Source organism: Perca fluviatilis, chromosome 1 (assembly GCF_010015445.1).
Source record: "Perca fluviatilis chromosome 1, GENO_Pfluv_1.0, whole genome shotgun sequence".
NCBI lineage: Eukaryota > Metazoa > Chordata > Actinopteri > Perciformes > Percidae > Perca > Perca fluviatilis.
This window is the reverse complement of record NC_053112.1, coordinates 17,403,441-17,421,627: the sequence shown is the minus strand read 5'-3', so window position 1 is coordinate 17,421,627 and position 18,187 is coordinate 17,403,441. Positions and strand designations below refer to the sequence as shown.

Sequence of the window (18,187 nt, the reverse complement as noted above, 5' to 3'; positions counted from 1 at the left end):
GAGAGAAACATTACTATTACTTTTCACTTCTCTGCATTTATTTAAAAGCTATATTACATTTCAATTTGAGATTTGACATACACATCACGTCAATAATAATGATATAATAGTACAACACTGACAGCAGCCACTTTGTATTATGATTATTTTCTTTTTCTTTTGATACTTCAGTATATTTAATACTTGTCTATAAAACAATTTAAACTTGGCTGTCCTGGAGAACTTGATAGACTCCTTTTCAAATGGGTAAATGCAAGTGAGCCTGAGTTTTTGGCTATTTCATGAACCATTTAAATCCCTTTATTGATCTCCAGTGAAGATAGGGGATAGAGGACAGAAGGACGATTTCCGTTCTCAGGTCACACAGTCTGGTTTCACACCCACCACTCGAGGGGCTGTGTCGGAAGCAAAATGTCCTTGGCCGCATTTAAAACGCATCTTGGCTGCGAACATATTAAATGACTAAACAAATCATTTCTTTACAGTAACTCCTAACAACAGCCTCCCATTGCTGCGCTGCTTCGTCAGGTGTGCGCTGCGGGGGGACAGTGGCATCTGTTGTTCACGCCTCTCTTTATTCTCTCACCGGCTCGGACAGGAGGACACACGCCCAGTTGGCTAGGAGAATTAAGTGTTACGTGCGAGGAAAAGCTTTCTAATCTCTGATCTCTTGGATTATTCCTCCGATGGACGGGATTTAGCCCCTGTCCGCCGTTTTTGGCCACTATTTTATGTACACGTGCGCGCACCATTTTTGCGCGCTCATATTTGCGCCCCCAGCACTTGCATGATGGATTAAACACTCGTTAGTTTTAGCCTAGTTTTTTGATGTGTGCTCTCAGAACAATTGTGGATGCTAAATGATGATGGTCTTTTGGTCACTGGAGCGCGCAGCCGTACATTGGATTAAGAGCCAGAGGCTTTCCACCGCTCTTGGAACAATCACCTGTTTATTCTCCTGAGACACATTTACCTGTTGTTGTTTTTTTTTGTTTTTTTTTGACGCGCTGGGATGGAGAGCGAGCTGAGACCCAGGCTCTGTTTCCTGACCAAGGGAGAGCGCGGCTATGGGTTTCACCTGCACGGTGAGAGGAATAAAGGCGGACAGTTCATCCGCAAAGTGGAGCCCGGCTCCTCTTCTGATCTGGCCGGGCTGCGACCAGGAGACCGGGTGGTGGAGGTGAACGGGGAGAATGTGGAGAACGAAAGCCACCATCGAGTGAGTGATGGCTCAATAAAATGAACGTTTTAAAGAATCACAGAAGTGCTTGCGTGGTAAAGAGATACACTCTCTGAGGTACAAACAATGAGTTCTATACCTGTTGGACCACTTTGCCTGCCCGAGAAGAAGGAGGAGGAGGAGGAGATGGGGGTGTACTAAAATGGGTCAATGTGAGCCCTGTGGGAATCACTGGGTGTCTTTGTTATGCAAACTGTGTTATATGCAGGCCAGTTCAGAGTGAACAACATGCCCTGAATGACATCACACTACTGTCATAACTTTCATTATCTGCCTTTACGCTCCTCTCTGTTACTCGTCTCTCCTCCCTGCAGGTGGTGGAACGTATCCGTGAGGTGGAGCACCGCACCAGGCTGCTGGTGATCGACAGAGAAACAGATGACTACTTCCGCAGCCGTGGCCTGGCCTGCACCGAGGACCTGGCCATTGAGATGGGAACCCTCTCCCCGCAGCCTTCGCCCCGGTCCACCCCTTCTAATTCTCCCTTACCCAGAGAGAACTCACCCCTGTCACCCCTGTCACCCCTGTCACCCAAACCAAACCACAAACACTCATTTTCCCCTCCTGCTGCAGACTTGTCCACACACACGGCCACACAAGCTAATGACAAGAGATCCTCATTGACATCAAGTACAGCGACAGACACAGAGGTAAGAGTGGGCATCAATACATTAGACCATTGTCTGTGGGTCTCTCACACACACTAGAACAACATAGTCAAATGTCAAAAACTTAGAGGGCTTTTATAGATTATCTGCCGTTTTTTTAATAGAAAAAAAAGGGAGAGAAGAGTACAAATTGAAGTGATACGTTGGTGTCTCTGGCTAGCAGCAGAGAGCCAGTGTGTTACTGTCAAGAGTGCGTGTGACACTGAGCGTACAGTGTTTAACCTGATGTCTGTCTAGCACTAATCTGACTTGAGCACATGGGTGTTAGGCCGGTTGGATTCAGTTCCAAAGCAGTGCCTTTTGAAAGAGTCTAGTGACTTGGGGCTGAAAAAACAAAAAACAGGCTTTTGGTATTCCAGCACAAACCACAGGTGCCCAGAGGAGGAGAGACAAACTGATCAAATGAACTGAAGAAGCCACAAAAAAGGGTAAGAAAACACCCAAGTGGAGACATTTATGTAAGTTAACATTGGCTGGCTTAAAGGAAATGAATCACTATTTTGTGGTTTGAATTTATCATTATTATTATTATTATTATTCCATTCGGCTGGATGTCTTGGACAGATATACTACCTACACATGTGCACAAAACACACCGCACAATCCCTCTTCTTCCAGCCAAAGTTAGGCAGTAAAGTCAATTGTAGCACATGCAAGTTGAAAAAAAGTTTTCAGGGAAATTAAACAGTGACTGAATAAAACAGGGAGTAGAGACAGAGTAAAAACAGCAGGTTTAAAAGGATTTCTCATCTCCTCTATGCCGCCGTGCAACAGTGGGTTTTATTGTCCTGTTTTTAACATTCAAACACCTGCTTTACAAGCTACTGTTGTCTCTAAGGTGTGTGAACATTTAAAATGCATATTGTATTTAAAGAGCGCTGTCCCTTTATGCATACTGATGTTAATACCTCACACATACATACAGCTGTAGGATTCTTCCCTGCTCACCTGATCGTGTTTCCTACAAAAACCTATAGAATGTAGGCTACTTATTGTTTAGTCGACTTAATGAATGATAGTGTGATAAAGAGTGCACTAGGTGGAGGTGAAAACCACATACTCACTTCACTGAGAGTTGCCTTAATGCAATGGTGCCTCATGTTATTCTGTTTTGTGTACATGAATTTAAAAAGTCAAATCAAGCAGGAATTTGATAAAAACAAGTCAAAGGCTTAGCTGTTAGTTTTTTTTCTCCGTAAAGTGAGAATCTGAGACGCGTTTCTGCCCAGAGTTTTACTACTTTACCTAGGGCTTTGTAATTTGTAAGTTTATTTTGGGCTTGAGGTACACAATTTCACACTCTACAGTGGGTATTTTGGAATGCTAGCAAAGCTTTGTTAGTGTTTACAAAATACACACAAACCCATTTAAATGTCTACATTTCCATGACAGAAAGTGTCATGGCAAAATGTAAATTTCCACTAGTGCTAACCCAAACATCGCCGTGACGTCTTAATGTCAGCCTGGCTGCAGAAACTGTGTGTCAGAGATTGACCTCAGTGTTTGGTCTCCAAACAAAGTGGACCAGGATCCTCAGAACCAGAGGCTTATGTCAAGCTGCCACATGTTTAGCCGAAGCCCCTTGGCAGGCCATCCGGCTATCTTTATCTGTTTTGGTTATAGGTTCAGCTCAAACAATATGATTCATACGCAATAACAGCAGCACCTTTACAACAATCTATAACATCACCACCAAGACTGGCTTCAAATGAGCTGACAACGCTTTAACCAATACTTAATAAGCTTCAGAATGTATTGATTTTTATTACAGGGCTGTTGTGAATGAATGAAATAATGAATCAATAAACTGCATTATATTGTGCAGTTGTTATTGTGTCTACCTCCTCTACATGGAATAACATTAGCCCCTATAATACACCTTTTGGACCAATGAATGTTTAGCAGTTTTTGCTTGAAAATCACTTAAAATACTTTTTGTACATTAACTAATTGATGAATCAACTTCTTTCTGGACTAACAGACTTGATTATCATGACTGCAACATGGAAACACTATGTCTGTTTAAAGAACTAGTAGATATTTCCAGGTCAGTTGTGTGTGTGTGTGTGTGTGTGTGTGTGTGTGTGTGTGTGTGTGTGTGTGTGTGTGTGTGTGTGTGTGTGTGTGTGTGTGTGTGTGTGTGTGTGTGTGTGTGTGTGTGTGTGGGGCAATTGATTTGGGACATGATAAATATAGTAAACAGGCCAACAAATGAAACAGAGACCTTTAAAACCAGCAGGAGACATGATGACCACAGCGACCTGACCTGTCACCATGGTGATCTGTCGCCAAGGTGTTCTGTTTAATCAATATGGCTCGCACACTCGTCCTTTTTTTCAAAAAAACTTTATTATTTAATAACATAAGAAATACAGTAAATACATAGAAACAAACATGGACAAAAAGGGGTGTATAATATTTACATTAAAGATGTTGTAAGGCATTGTAGATGTTTAGAGTCTGGACGGCTTTCTTGTTCTTGTCCTTTAAAAGTTTCAAAAGTAATTTTTTAATTGGTGACTATTCGGTTTTCTTTCATACCATTTACTTTATGGATATTACATTTTCCAAATAGAATTAAAAGATTCCAAATGAAAACATGGTATTTATGCAAATAATGTCCTTCATAGTAAAAAATAATATCTCTACTTTATCATTTTATCTTAGAGTCACACAATACATTAAATAACTTTTCAACATCAATCCAAAACAATCTGACATAAATACACTCCAAAATCAAATGTGCAATCATCTCCACAAGCTATGCAGCATTCAGGAAAGATCAGATTTATATTTCTTTAAAATTGGTTTGTTGGGTGGCAGGGTTGGCTCAGTAGTAGATGTAATGGACAATATTAAAATACACTTCATTTACTTTATTACTGACAAATATTTATTATAATAGGTCAAAATCTAATTTCAATTGATATTTCAAAGTGGTTATTCCAATAGTGTTTGCATCGAGCAACTGTGGGGCAATGTTTCAAATGTCTAAAATATCTATTTTTGCACTTCTTATCCTTTATATCAATGCCATTTAATAAAGCATCAGGTCTAAACGTTGACTGGTCATTAGACACATTACTACCCTGCAACAGTCTTACAAAACACATGGGTACAGCATCGAATATATGCTATATAATCGTGCAATTACTGAAATATTAAACTTCATTAAGAATTCTGAATAAGTAAGTGACTGTTCTCATTAATCAGTTGTGAAATCCTTAAAATATTGTTTTGGACTCATTTGGGATAACATAGTGACTTGTTCTTATCTTTGCATTTTTATTTTTCCATACCAAATGTTTATGGGGGGGGGGGAATTGTGTTAATAAATAAGAAGCCAACATAAAAGAACATGCCTATGAAAGTTAAATAACTGAAGAGGGAGCTTATCAACTCAAAATTACACTTTAGGAAGAATTCAATACCTCCAACTTTTTGAGTAATAAAATTTGGAATGATATACACAGTTTATCTTTATTTATTATATAATGTTTAAACCTTGAAAATTATATTAGATGTATGGAAATCAAGAACATTCAAACCTACTTGATTGTATGGATTACATAAAATATTTGTATTTAAATAGTTTTTTATTTTTCCATATTACTGTATTATTCATATAACCCTGTGGATTGTGTAACTATTGGTGGACAACGCTGTGTGTGTGTGTGTGTGTGTGTGTGTGTGTGTGTGTGTGTGTGTGTGTGTGTGTGTGTGTGTGTGTGGATGGAGCATAAAGGTCAGAGAGATCTGTCAGGTCACAGCAGTGTCACTAGACAGTCACTATCCATGGGCTACCCTCAGGACAGGGACTAATGCGTGGTCATAGAGCACACACACACACACACACACACACACACACACACACATACACACACACACAAATAGCCAGCACGTACCATGTTGTAGAGGCAAAGGTCCAGTCAGCAGGTGAGTCATGCAATGTGTCAACTCTTGTCGTTGGCCATTACGCTCAGAATCGGTCTTAATGTCTCTTAACCATATCCACTTAGCCCACTGTGCTCAGCTCCTGGCAGCCACTTTCTCCTGCTTAGCTCATCGTACAGTTACCTGTTTAACAGGTACACCTATGGTAGGGCTGGGAAATAAACCTGAAATCAATTTTACAATATTAAGAGATTAGGATATTAATGAGAATCTTTTTCCAATGTCATTTTATATTACCCCATGGCAAATGTATGCTAATTAATTATAAGACTGTGCATTACATCATACACAACTAGTTTATTTAAAATTACAATTTGCTTGGAATCACTGATTTAGACAACAGAGATCATTTGATATGATCATATTGTCCAGATATGACTGTACTGAAAGTTGATATGCAATATTTAAAGGTGCACAGCCCTAACCTGCACAATCTAGTGCAATCCAGCACAACAGCCCTACAGTAACTCCTGCTGTTGTGAAGCTTTTCATGTCTGGTTTTTGTTGACACTTTGTCACAGAGGTGTTGATTAAACTCTATGGTCATTTTTGAGGCCATAATTAGTGGTGGTGTTGTTATTAGAGGACAAAACATTCAGTATAATGCAGTGAACATCGCCACAGACTCAAAAATGATCATGTATTAAAGGACCAGACAGGTTACTTAACATGTTTTTAGTAAGTATACATATTTGCCAAGCATTTTCAAATGCATGCTATATACTATATTTTTTGATGTTTTCTTCATACTATTACAAGCAGCCATTCATTTCTGTCCAATATGAAAATCTGCAGGCTCTTGAAACTCGCTCGAGTTGTGTAATCCATCAAAATGAACACAAATCCACATTGATTTTTGGTTTATTATCTTTGCAGGACAAAGCAGTGCAGACTATTCAGATCAATCTGCACTCAAAATGCTATACCACACAGCACACACTGATAATGTCACTTTGATTAAAAACATGAATGCACATTTGTTGTCCACTGTGATAGATTACACAATTCAAACAAGCTTCAGGTTAGTTTTATATCATGAAATAAATGGAAACCCGTGGCCGCTAGATTGTACAGATGTACCTAATAAACTCTAAATGCATTTAACTCTAAATTACAGACTTGTTCCCCCCTTTTTTTGTAAAGCTCATTTATGTCCCATTGTAGCTGCAGGTGCAGCCATCACCAGAGCCGGCAGTTGAGCTCCTTCCCCGTCTGTGTCACCTGGTGAAGGGGGAGCACGGCTACGGCTTCAACCTGCACGGCGATAAGAAAAAGGGTGGACAGTTTGTGCGTTCAGTGGACCCCGGCTCAGCCGCTCTGAGTGCAGACATCAGGCCTGGAGACAGACTTGTGGAGGTACCAAACCAAAGTGCACACACATTGAAATAAATGGGGCAGAAGAATGACCTCCATCCCCTTTTTCAGAGTATATATGCAGACTCGATGCAGGGCCCTCGTCAGAGGTCAATTTTAGGCAACTGATCGGAAAAACAATGCCAACTGCTTCCCATATTAATCAGGTCTGCACTGGTTTTAGGTGTGATTGGATTGGAGTAGATTAGCTGGGTTTAGAGTAGGTGGGAGAGAGAGGTGATTTAAGGTGTGATTAGATTGGAGCAGATTAGCTGGGTTTAATGAGTGGGTGGGAGAGAGAGGTGTTGTTTAAGGGGGAAAGGAAGAAAAAACAAGAGGGGACAATCTTGAATGGAGGTGTAGAAGAGGGGCTTGTGTTTCAGTCTTTTCATGTGGACATGTATGCACACCTGCATGTACATCACAGGCTTTCTGATATGTGCGCTTGCATGAGTGAGACTTTGTTTCCATTTCCATCAGTATGAGGTGTACAGTTTATGTTGTGTAAAGGTAGAATGTGGAGGCAGGAAGGGAATTCATGCAAATAAACTTGCTTCTACTCAAATTACTGATTATATCTGTTTTTGGTGTGTGAGGCATAACGTACTGTACCTTCTGCTTGTGTAATGGCTACTTCCTAATATCTGCCCTGTCTCCTGTCTGTCTCATTAGGCTTCTCAACTGTTGTTTCTGCATCTCTTCATTTTTACTTTCCTCCACTGTTTCTGTGTCCTCTGACATCTCAGGTGAATGGAGTGAACATAGAGGGCTTGAGGCACTCAGAGGTGGTGCTACTCATTAGAGCAGGAGGGGAGGAAGTGCGCCTCCTAGTGGTCGATCAGGAGACGGACGAGCTCTTCCACAGACTGGGGATCACACCCAACACCAGCCATGTCAAAGGTCAAATTGTACGCACACACACACACACACACACACACACACACACACACACACATACACAACTCTCTTTACTCTCCAGACAAAATGGCTCATGTGTTTCTGTTTACTCTCTCACAGATCTTCATCTGGATGAATCAGCCACAGAAAGTGCCCCACCCAACCCCTCTCCAACGACTGAACTCCCCGCCACAGATCCACCAATCATAAACGTCACGCTGACAGACTCCCCGATCACAAATACATCTCCAAAATCCCGGGTCACTGGGAGCTCAGCATCCCATTCCTCGAGAAGTTCCACCACCCAATCAGAGATCAGCAGCTCGGACATGAGCATCCAGGTGAGAGAGGTGGCAGGAGAGAAACAAAACAGAATGTTGGTGTGTGTGTGTGTGTGTGTGTGTGTGTGTGTGTGTGTGTGTGTGTGTGTGTGTGTGTGTGTGTGTGTGTGTGTGTGTGTGTGCATAAAACGTACGTTTCTGTGTGTTGTAGGTCCCTGATGAGGACGACAGGCGTTGTTCGGACCCTTTCGTGGACAGTGGCCTCCGTCTGAGTCCCACAGCCGCTGAGGCTAAACAAAAGGCCCTAGCCAGCCGCAAAAAGAAGAGAGCACCTGTTATGGACTGGAATAAGAAACATGAGATCTTCAGCAGCTTGTGACCCCAGAATGTAAGGAGCAAAAAAAAGAGAAGAACAGCATAGAACGAAGAATAATATTGTGATTCTTCACAGTTCATATTGTAATTTTAAGTACTGTTCCTCGATGTTGCAGAGGCACGGTAAAAGAAAGAGTAATGTGAAAAGGGAAAAGGCGCAGGTAGTAACATTCATAGTAATATTCCTAAATTCTGCTCTGTGTAAAAAGAAGATAAAGATATCAAATAGTATTTTCTAGATGCTTATTTTACAGTATCTATAAGGACAAAGAAATGTTCTATGGATGTGTCAGAAATCTTACAATACACTACATTAAACGATAGCACTAATGGCCATGGTGCCTGGTCAGTACACAGTGTTTCTCTTCATTAAATCATAGTCATTTCAGAGCCATAGTGACTATGCATCTGTAACCGTATTTTTAGGCCGTATTTTCTGTAGCTACGCTTTCTGTTGTAACTTTGGTAGATTTCATTTTTTGAAGTAATAGTTAAATGTCTTTTCAATTTACAATGAGCTCATCAAAGCTGAGTCCTGGAGTAGTTATATTAACTTTTTGTTTTTCAATTTAATGTAGCATATCACTTTTAGATGTAAATACAGAGGAAATGGTATAGAGGCTGAGTTATGAAATGTATTATGTTGGATCACCTCAGTGCTTCTCTTCAATGATATCTGTAAAGGAAAATATTTAAGCAAATGGTTGACTAATGGATGATAGTTGTTGTAGCTTTTTAAGGATTTGTCTCTCAAATGTGCTTTGGTTCTTCTCACAATGTGAAATAAACTTTCCAATTATGTGTAAATGCCACAGTAGAATGTCATATATCAACACATCGTAGAATGTGTCATACGTTTGATGAGCTGAAGCCCAGTATTCATGTTGTTTTGAGCTGATATTAGGCCCTGCAGTTGGTAGCACCAACTGACCTAACATACCTTTTATTTGCCTCACCAAAGCAAAGAGCAGATACTCAGTGGCTTGACCTGGCCTTATATCTACAATGTATCATACTAGGCTAACCTACTTAAGCTAACCAGCCACTTGCTTAAGGTGTGGGGACATCAATGACTGGTGTTTTGTTGAATTGGGCCCATGTTTGCAAGTGACTTGCAAATGTAGAAATTATAAACTTTAGTTCATATCAGATCATATAATCCTCTTTGGCCACCAGGAGCACCATTATTTAAATGTCTCCCTTCCCCAGATTGCAAGAGTACATTGAGATGTGAACAAAAGGCCAAATAAGGATGGCTACAGAACAGGAAATACCTGTTCATGTCAGTTTACTGCAGCGATAAAACAGGGACATGCACAATAAAGGCATATAAATGTTATCTTCAATTTTTTTTTTATCTCTCTAAACAATGCCTGCTTTCAAAGCTGTTTATATAAAAAGCATTTTTGTCTGTCACAAACAATCCAAACCAAAAGCTCTATATACTGTGTGTGATGGTGTTTGCTTTATACAATTATCTCAACACAGAGGTGATATCGTTATATATTGGGATGGAGACAGTGACAGAGAAGGAAGGAGGACTCAACTCAGGGATTTTCCTGAACTCAACTCTGCCCAAGCTCCACCCCAAGCCTCAGGGTGTTTACAAGTAATATCATGGTAGTAATGAAAAGATGATGTTCACTGTAACAGAAGCCTGTAATTATGGTGCTGGAGATGAATCAGATATGTAGTTCGTGGGAGATTTCTGACAGACTAACAGTTTATTCACATTGTGTATGTTATCATGTCTGAAAAGGAATCCATGTTCTTGGAAAGACGGTCTTAGTACACACACACAAAAAATATATATATCTCAGGCACAGATACAAAAAAAACACCTAGAGCTGCTGTACAGACAACAGAATACCTATGAGTGTGAGTATTATGAGGCGGTAATAATTTGGATTTGATTAATGATCACAAATATCCAGATTTTTTCTTGCACATGGTCTGGGAGTGTGAACAGGTACATGAGTTTTGGAATAAAACAACATCAGTAATATCTGATGTGATAGGATGTTGAATTCCTACTGACCCGATTGTTTTGTTACTTAATGATGACTCTAAATTACACCTGCTTGGGAGACAGAGGAAAATTTGGCTAGCTGGATCAACCGCGACCAAGAAAATAATAGCTCAGCGCTGGCTCCCCCCACTCGCTTTGTATAAAACAGTGGTTGACATATTTTCTAGACATCGTTATGCTTGAGCTCTCTACAGCAAGGATTAACAAAACCAAATCATAGACTATAGACCTATGGAAAAACGCAGCAGCACAAGTATAGGTCCTAATGACCTCAGCATCACAAGAAGTAGAGGAGAACGACTAGGCAAGGTGTGATTCCTGATTCCTGTTTTTGTTTTTTGATATTTGTTTGTTTTCTTTCCTCAAAACCACAGAGGGTGGGGGTGGCAGAGGGCTGTTATTCTTGTTCAATTGTGTTTGTATGTTTAAAAATATAAAAAAATAAAATAAAATTGATCATAAAAAAATTATCCAGATTTTATCTTCCATATGTTGTATTGTTTCATATAAATACAAAGATATAAATACAAATTAATTTACATTGAATAATTAATTTACCATTGCAGGCAATAAATTCAATCAAACTGTAGTGCTTCAACAGACGCTTGGATTACACATCTACTGTACTTTACTAGGCACATGGCTACTTCAAAAGGTTGTACTTACGTATATTTTAGTCGGCAATCCCCTTTTTCAACATATATGATGTTAAAACACGAGTAGACATGAGAAGACATGAGAAGACAAAAAAGTCCAGGGTGCTCAGGAAGTTCAGTCAAATGTTTGAAGGTGCTCTTTGGGGTCGGTAATTCAATTATGTGTAGAAAAAAAAGGAAAATCCAAGGCACTCTTCAAAATTATGTAAAAAGCCTTCATTTTACTGGCTATTTCATAATAGAAAGGCTTTTTTAAAGGGTAGACATGAGATTTGGCTTTTTTCCGTTGAAAATAGATGAAACCTCAGCTTTAGCAGAAATTAAAAATATTCTTTAACCTAATTAATCTCTTTGGGCTGTGGGAGGAAGCCTGAAGACCCGGCGCAAACCCACGCTACACACACAACAAATACAAACACAGTACATAAGAAAAAGAAAAACACTGTTAATCACAAAATAAAAATAAAAAATCAAAGGCTATAAACAAAAAAAAACTATAATAGGAAATGGTTATAAATACATTAATACAGATGTATAATTATCTAAAAAAAACTCAAGATACAAAATCTTAAAACACTCACAAGGTAATGAGGCCGTACAAAAGCATAACAAAGACCTACAGTATTTAGAAGACGGATAGGATGAGGAGATAAAAGGCTTAAAATAACGATAATTATTTAGTTAGTCAAAGTATACACTCAGTTGCTGTCCTCCAATAATTCTGCAATACGTTTTTGTTGAAGCTGTTTAGAGAGGTGTTGATTTAACTCTATGATCATTTTGGAGGGTGTAGGTTGTGGTGCTGTTTATCTGTATTGCGTTATACACAGTAGACTGTTGAATAGTTTAAACATGTGGCTGCTCTTCCCTTTTCTTGATCCTGTTTTCCTGTGTTTAACCAATAATATAGTGGCTTTCAAAACTGTTTCGCTCTGTGGTGCTCTGTTAGTTGTCACATGTCAAAGTACTGTTTGTGATTCTGTTTGTGTATGATTTTTTTTTATTAAGCTCCACAGTGCAGATGTCTATAGAAAGGCAGCTGAAGCTATACAGTGAGGAGAGGAAAGTGGCTCAAGCTGCTCCATCACTGGGTAACACCGTCCTCCGACATCCTCTGAGTGGGTGGACTCTGTCTGCATTAGAGTCAGTGGAGCAGGGGAGGCCAGCAATGTGGACGCTGTTTCCAGAGGATCCAGCCATGAGGCAGGGCTGATCTCATACACCTGTGGCAGGTGACACATGTCGCACACAGGCACAGTCACGGCAGTCTGTGTGTGTGGCAGCTGCACCAAGACTGTCTGCGTTTGTGGAGCCTCCATCCCCAGGACTGTCTGCAGGTCCTGTGGCTCCATCATTCTCGTCTTTGTGTGAGGGGCCTCCGTCATTGAGGAGGAAGACTCCATCTTCTTGGCCTGTTGAGTGTCCTCTTCAGGATTAGATGCAGAGGCTGCAACACAAACAAACAAAAAACACTGATCAATCTTCTTACCAAGTTGCTGCTTCTTAAACCTGCATTAAACAACACGTTAATACTAGTACTGAATAAAAAAAAGATATTCTAAAAGGGTCACAACTTCTGTTGTGATTCTGACAAGTTCTGATTTCTTTTGTGACAATACACGATTCAGTATTCAGCAGAAAACACAAGGGCCATCTGCACCTCAGTGTTATTGTTCACTTTGTGGGGAAGTTGTTTTTTGCCATTTATGTTAAGTCAAATAAAATATACAACTGGAACATGAACTTCACCTTAAAAGTCTAAGTAAGCTAGGTTTCCCTCCACAGTCTCCTGCATTTATGTACATGTTCAATGTTTTGAACTAGTTTAACTCACTTGTATAATTTAAGATATATATTTCTTGTTTGTAAAACCAATGTAATTTAACAATCTGTGAATTAAGTTAGTCAAATATGATCCAGTATTGTCCCTTGTCACCTTTTTTATCACCTTTTTCACAGTAATGTCGTCTTACCTTTAACTCTTCTCTGCCTCTTCCTCTTTTTGCCCTACACAAAAACAAACGTGATATCAGCTGATAAAATCTCTTTGCAGTGACTGTGTTTCCTCAGCTCTAGTGTAGGGAGTGTTTAGTGATAGAAACATGTAGGAGGGTTTACTTACATAGTTATCTTTGGGGGTCCATTCGGGGTGTCGCTGGGCGTGGAGCCGTCTTTCTTCTTCGGCCTTGTCGTAATATTTGGCCTGCTCTTCTTTTGTTAGTGACTTCCACTGTGGAGAGACACCAACACACAACTGACACACAACTACAGGCTGGATAGTGGACATGCACAAACACAATTAAAAGACACAATACTGAAAGTCCTTTAAAGTTTGGTTTGTTCTCTTGTCAAAAGACAATACATGAAAAGCAAAAATCACTGTAAAGATGTGAAGATTTAGAGTTCGAGGACTTTTTACAAGCTTGGCTGTAGAAACCTTTTTTTCCAAACTTTGATTAGTTGTCTCAAACATACGGAGCAAACACACTTACCTTCTGTCCCAAGACTTTATTTACGGCCGCACTCTTTATGCCTTCGATGTTTAATTCGGCCTCAACATTCAACCTCTGCTCTTTCATGAAGAGCATAAAGACATTTGGCGGCTTCTTTACGTACGGAGGGCTTTCGTCCTGCTGGCTTTCACGCTTTCTCTTTCTACGGGGAAAAACCAAAGTAAGATCTCATGTTAGCACTGTGTAAAAGTGTGAAGAAAGATGTATTTTAGAGAGAAAGCAGAATAATACAAGACATGGGCTGAAATGTAACCTTGTCTGTGCTGTGTTGTTAAATAAAAAAAAATCCTATATAAGAGGATTGTGATTTGACAATGAGTCTGGCATGTTTATGACCACAGATCATGAGAAAGTCAGAAAAATAGAAAAGTAGATTTTGAGCAAAACTTACCTTGACTTGGAGGTGTTCAGTGGAGGAGCAGAATCTTCTGCTATGACCTCGTACAACATCTCTCCATTCCTACACAGATAAAGAGACAGAAAGACACATTAGATAATAGAAAGAGAGTTTGTGATGATACAAACAAAAGCTCAATAGCTGTGTACACTTGTGTGATGTTTGTTTGCATTTATGTGTGTGTTACGTACCGCGCTCCAACCCAACGCAGGCTCTGGCCTTCAGAGAGCTTCACCACAGGCACAATGTTACACTGCAGACACAAAGACACACAGCACAGGTGATGAGACAAGCTGCAATGGTGTCATATGACCACCTAGTGTCAGGATTTTCCTCCCTTTAAATTATAATTACTGTTTGAATGACATCTGTGGAGTAAAATCACATCTGGAGAAATTACAACACAGGTTTCTGTTGAGGGTCACAGGGGTCAGGAGGTCCGGTAACCACGGCGCAAACAGCTGAACAAGGGCCTAATTTATGCATTCATGCTAAATGATATCTTCGAGTCATTGAGAGTAAGTGAGAAGCATAGGAAAGTCAAATTCTGCTAAATGATTTAAGTGAACCTAATTCTCAGTCCGAGTGTGTGAGGTTAACCAGGGTCTTACTGGCTGTGGAGCAGCAGCAGGGTGACTGACAGCTGTTGGGACGTCAACTACAGGCCACAGATACGGCAGATACTGTGGAGAGAGAGGGGAGGTTAACCAGCCGTAATACACACACTCAATACATCATGCAATTCAGTTCAGTTTAACTGTAAGGTGTCCTGAAGCTTGGCCTGACATCAGAAACACACACAGCCTTATCTAAACACGTGAGACACGTCTGAGCAAGAGTGGACAGCTTCACCTTCTATTTTTCTAAAATGCACCATTTTTCTATTGGAGTTTGGAACTGGAGCTGCAGGACAAAGTATATATGTGTGTTTGTGTTGTATAGCTGTGACCATTCCAGCACTGATATCCTTCTCCTACAACAATGCTACTAAACCTGCTGCAACCAAACAGTAAAGATGTTCAGAGTGTGTGAGGTTAACCAGGGTCTTACTGGCTGTGGAGCAGCAGCAGGGTGACTGACAGCTGTTGGGACGTCAGCTTCAGGCCACTGATACGGCAGATACTGTGGAGAGAGAGGGGAGGTTAACCAGCCGTAATACACACACTCAATACATCAGTTCATAAACCAACACTCATCGTTCATGCATGTAACCACACAATCTTTACTGTGATCTGACACAGAACACAAAAACACAATACTGGAAATCTACTTCATCAGACTGTCCAATAAAAATCATATAGAGCAACACAGGAACATGATACTGTGCCGAGACATTGTATTTGTTCATGTGTGTTTCATCCTTGAGTATTGAAATCTCTTTACCAAATCACTTGTAAGAGAATGAGGAGACTTTATAACATAAATTCAAGCAACAATCACAATAAATGGAAAGTCACCATTACCATGTGTGCCATCTTCTCCTTCTTCTCTGGTTTCTTATCCAGAAAAGTGTGGAACCACTTCACTACCCTGAGCTCTCATGAATTATTACTTTTGAATCATGATTAATTGGAAGTTATTACGTTTATTAATCATCAGAGCCTCACAGTGAACATGTGTGAATGAACAACAGAGTGAGCTTGAAGCATCCTCCATTGACAGGCATCTGTATCACTACAGGTATTGACCTACCCCTAATGATACCTATCCTTAACCTATTCTTAGCATCTTACCTGTCCCTGGCTATATGCACCTTCCTGGTTATACAGGTAACCTGGCTGTATAATGTCTCCCTGACACAGAAGTCCATCGTACATGGTGGGAGCAGCCATCAGTGGATTTTGCTGCTCAAACATATGAGGATATGCCATCATGGGGATACTCGCACCATATCCTTCAGCGTGACTTTCTACTGGCTGAGGGTGGGCGTTGAGTTCCAGCTCAGCAGGGACAAGAGGAGGAGGTGGAGGGTTGGGTATGCCAGCCAGTATTTCATCTATGGCCGCCCAGACAGTGGAAAGCAGCTCTCCCCTCTCCATCTCCTCTATAGCAAGCTCTATCTCTGCACTGACATCCATCTTGGTGTCAGAGACGTGCCGTCTCCCTACAGCTTGTTGTCACTGAACTCTTCCAGAAGAACGACTCAAGCAAGCTGGTTTGGAGACACTGTTATGGGGAGTAACATTATGTATTATATTATACTAGAGATGTATTGTATGTTGTAGTTCACTACATTTATGTGACAGCTATAGTTAATTTGCAGATGTGGATTCACATACAAAATATATGATTGGTTAAGAAATTGTGATGATTTCTCTTAGGTTTAACTACTCAACATCATACCGTTATTATAACTTGACCTGGACCAACTACAACAAAATTAAAATGTTGCTTAGCTTACATGTTAATGCATCAATAATAATACTCCAAAATTAAAATGTAAACATTGACACTTTAAAAGGGGCCAATCTGCATGATGAGTGTTCTTACTTTTATATTTGTATGCTTTAGTTCAGTAAGTTTTAAAGAGGGCTACACACATTTACTTGTATAATGAAGTAGGATAGATACTTACCTAGTTAACGTTAATGCGTTAAACGGTTCTTGATGTTTGAATTTTCCCACTTTTCTTAGTTTTGTCGTTTGAATATATGTGTGGTTCACAGGTTGAAGTCTGCTGGTGAAATGAACTAATTCTGTTAAATTCTCATTGTATTCTGTAGTAGGCCTATATGTCACATTATGACGTTAGTTAATTCAAATATTCCATTCTCGGATTCCATTCCTATTTTTACAGTCTGTTCCATTCGCATTTTATTGTTTATTTCCGGCAGGTAACCAGTTGTGGAATGTAATTAAGTCCTACTCAAGTAACCTACTATTCTTTTTCTTTTTATTCTTTTTTTAGAGATTTTTTGGGGCATTTCAGCCCTCAATGGAAAGGACAGCCAGATATGAAAGGGGAGAGACAGGGGGAAGACAGGGGGAAGACAGGCAGGAAAATCGTCCAAGTCGGACTCAAACTCCTGACCTTCCGCATCGAGGCAGGCCTACACCTCCACACGTGTGCGCCCGCTCCACCAACCGAGCCAGCCCGGCCACGTAACCTACGATTCTTAAGTACAATTTTGAGGTATCATACCCGTACATTAGTTGAGTACTTCCATTTCATGCTACTATATCTTTCCATTCATGTATTTTTCCACCACCACCAGCGTAGACTCCGTGGGAATCCTGTCGTCCTATATATATTTTATCTTCCAATTGATCTCTCCTTATTGAAATCTGTGGTGTTTGTCCCGTGCTAATCTGGCATTTAAAGTCAGGGTACTAAAGTATACTCCGTTTATTTTAACCAATTCTGTCGCAGCAGACTACTGTATTTTCAATGTGCTAAAATCTCAACAATGTATCAAGTTAGTTGAAGCATTGCACAGCAGGTGCACTGAAATCATTGCGGCATTTTAAAATAAAATGGTCGTTATCAAATAACGCTTTCTGTAATGGTCACTACCTGAATATTATACAAATAAGAGCAGGAGAAGAAATATGCAATTTATGCGGGAGTCTGTATTTAAAATAATATAGTGTAAGAATAACTTTTGAACCTTCATTTTATTTTATAAATATGCTGTATTATTGCAGATAGAGAATGTAGCCTACAGTCTAATTGGCATCACACAAAAGTAAAATGACTGTGATAGTACTGCACTGTATCACTTTACTTTTTCTGTTCTGTAACCTCTACATTTATCCACCATAACATTAAACTATTACTTTTGATTAGTGTTTTACAATGTGCATGTAAAGACAGCATTATATGT

The 18,187-nt window shown here is 39.9% G+C and overlaps 2 protein-coding genes across 5 annotated transcripts in view; one reads left to right on the top strand and one right to left on the bottom strand.

Moving 5' to 3' along the window:
* Nucleotides 1–529: 529 nt before the first annotated feature.
* Nucleotides 530–9,575, top strand: LOC120569099 (Na(+)/H(+) exchange regulatory cofactor NHE-RF2). The gene is made up of 6 exons (XM_039816967.1): nucleotides 530–1,219; nucleotides 1,555–1,890; nucleotides 7,027–7,218; nucleotides 7,962–8,115; nucleotides 8,233–8,453; nucleotides 8,605–9,575. Exons 1-6 carry the CDS (start codon nucleotides 1,013–1,015, stop codon nucleotides 8,770–8,772), a joined length of 1,278 nt encoding a protein of 425 aa, XP_039672901.1. The 5' UTR covers nucleotides 530–1,012; the 3' UTR covers nucleotides 8,773–9,575.
* A 2,431-nt stretch (nucleotides 9,576–12,006) lies between these two features.
* LOC120564706 (transcription factor 7-like 1-A) overlaps nucleotides 12,007–18,187 on the bottom strand; it is a 6,542-nt gene continuing 361 nt past the window's right edge. Inside the window, exons 1-10 of one of the 4 annotated variants that reach the window (XM_039810076.1) lie at nucleotides 17,506–18,187; nucleotides 16,097–17,040; nucleotides 15,414–15,485; nucleotides 14,975–15,046; nucleotides 14,555–14,616; nucleotides 14,358–14,426; nucleotides 13,946–14,108; nucleotides 13,576–13,683; nucleotides 13,427–13,460; nucleotides 12,008–12,900 (exon numbers count right to left, since the gene is read on the bottom strand). The exon at nucleotides 17,506–18,187 is cut by the window's right edge and continues 361 nt beyond it. In XM_039810076.1, coding sequence (XP_039666010.1) covers nucleotides 12,479–12,900; nucleotides 13,427–13,460; nucleotides 13,576–13,683; nucleotides 13,946–14,108; nucleotides 14,358–14,426; nucleotides 14,555–14,616; nucleotides 14,975–15,046; nucleotides 15,414–15,485; nucleotides 16,097–16,441 — 1,347 coding nt within the window. In that variant the 5' untranslated portion in view covers nucleotides 16,442–17,040; nucleotides 17,506–18,187 and the 3' untranslated portion in view covers nucleotides 12,008–12,478. Of the gene's footprint in view, nucleotides 12,901–13,426; nucleotides 13,461–13,575; nucleotides 13,684–13,945; nucleotides 14,109–14,357; nucleotides 14,427–14,554; nucleotides 14,617–14,974; nucleotides 15,047–15,413; nucleotides 15,486–16,096; nucleotides 17,480–17,505 lie in introns of those variants that run through there. The other 3 variants (XM_039810013.1, XM_039809933.1, XM_039810146.1) reach the window with 3 other exon arrangements.

What these genes read in the sequence shown, in the direction of transcription:
- LOC120569099 (XM_039816967.1), top strand. Translation starts at nt 1,013, where the DNA reads ATGGAGAGCGAGCTGAGACCCAGGCTCTGTTTCCTGACCAAGGGAGAG. An exon ending in CAACACCAGCCATGTCAAAG is followed by an intron (nt 8,116 to 8,232) that starts GTCAAATTGTAC and finishes ACTCTCTCACAG; the next exon opens with ATCTTCATCTGGATGAATCA. An exon ending in GCTCGGACATGAGCATCCAG is followed by an intron (nt 8,454 to 8,604) that starts GTGAGAGAGGTG and finishes TGTGTGTTGTAG; the next exon opens with GTCCCTGATGAGGACGACAG.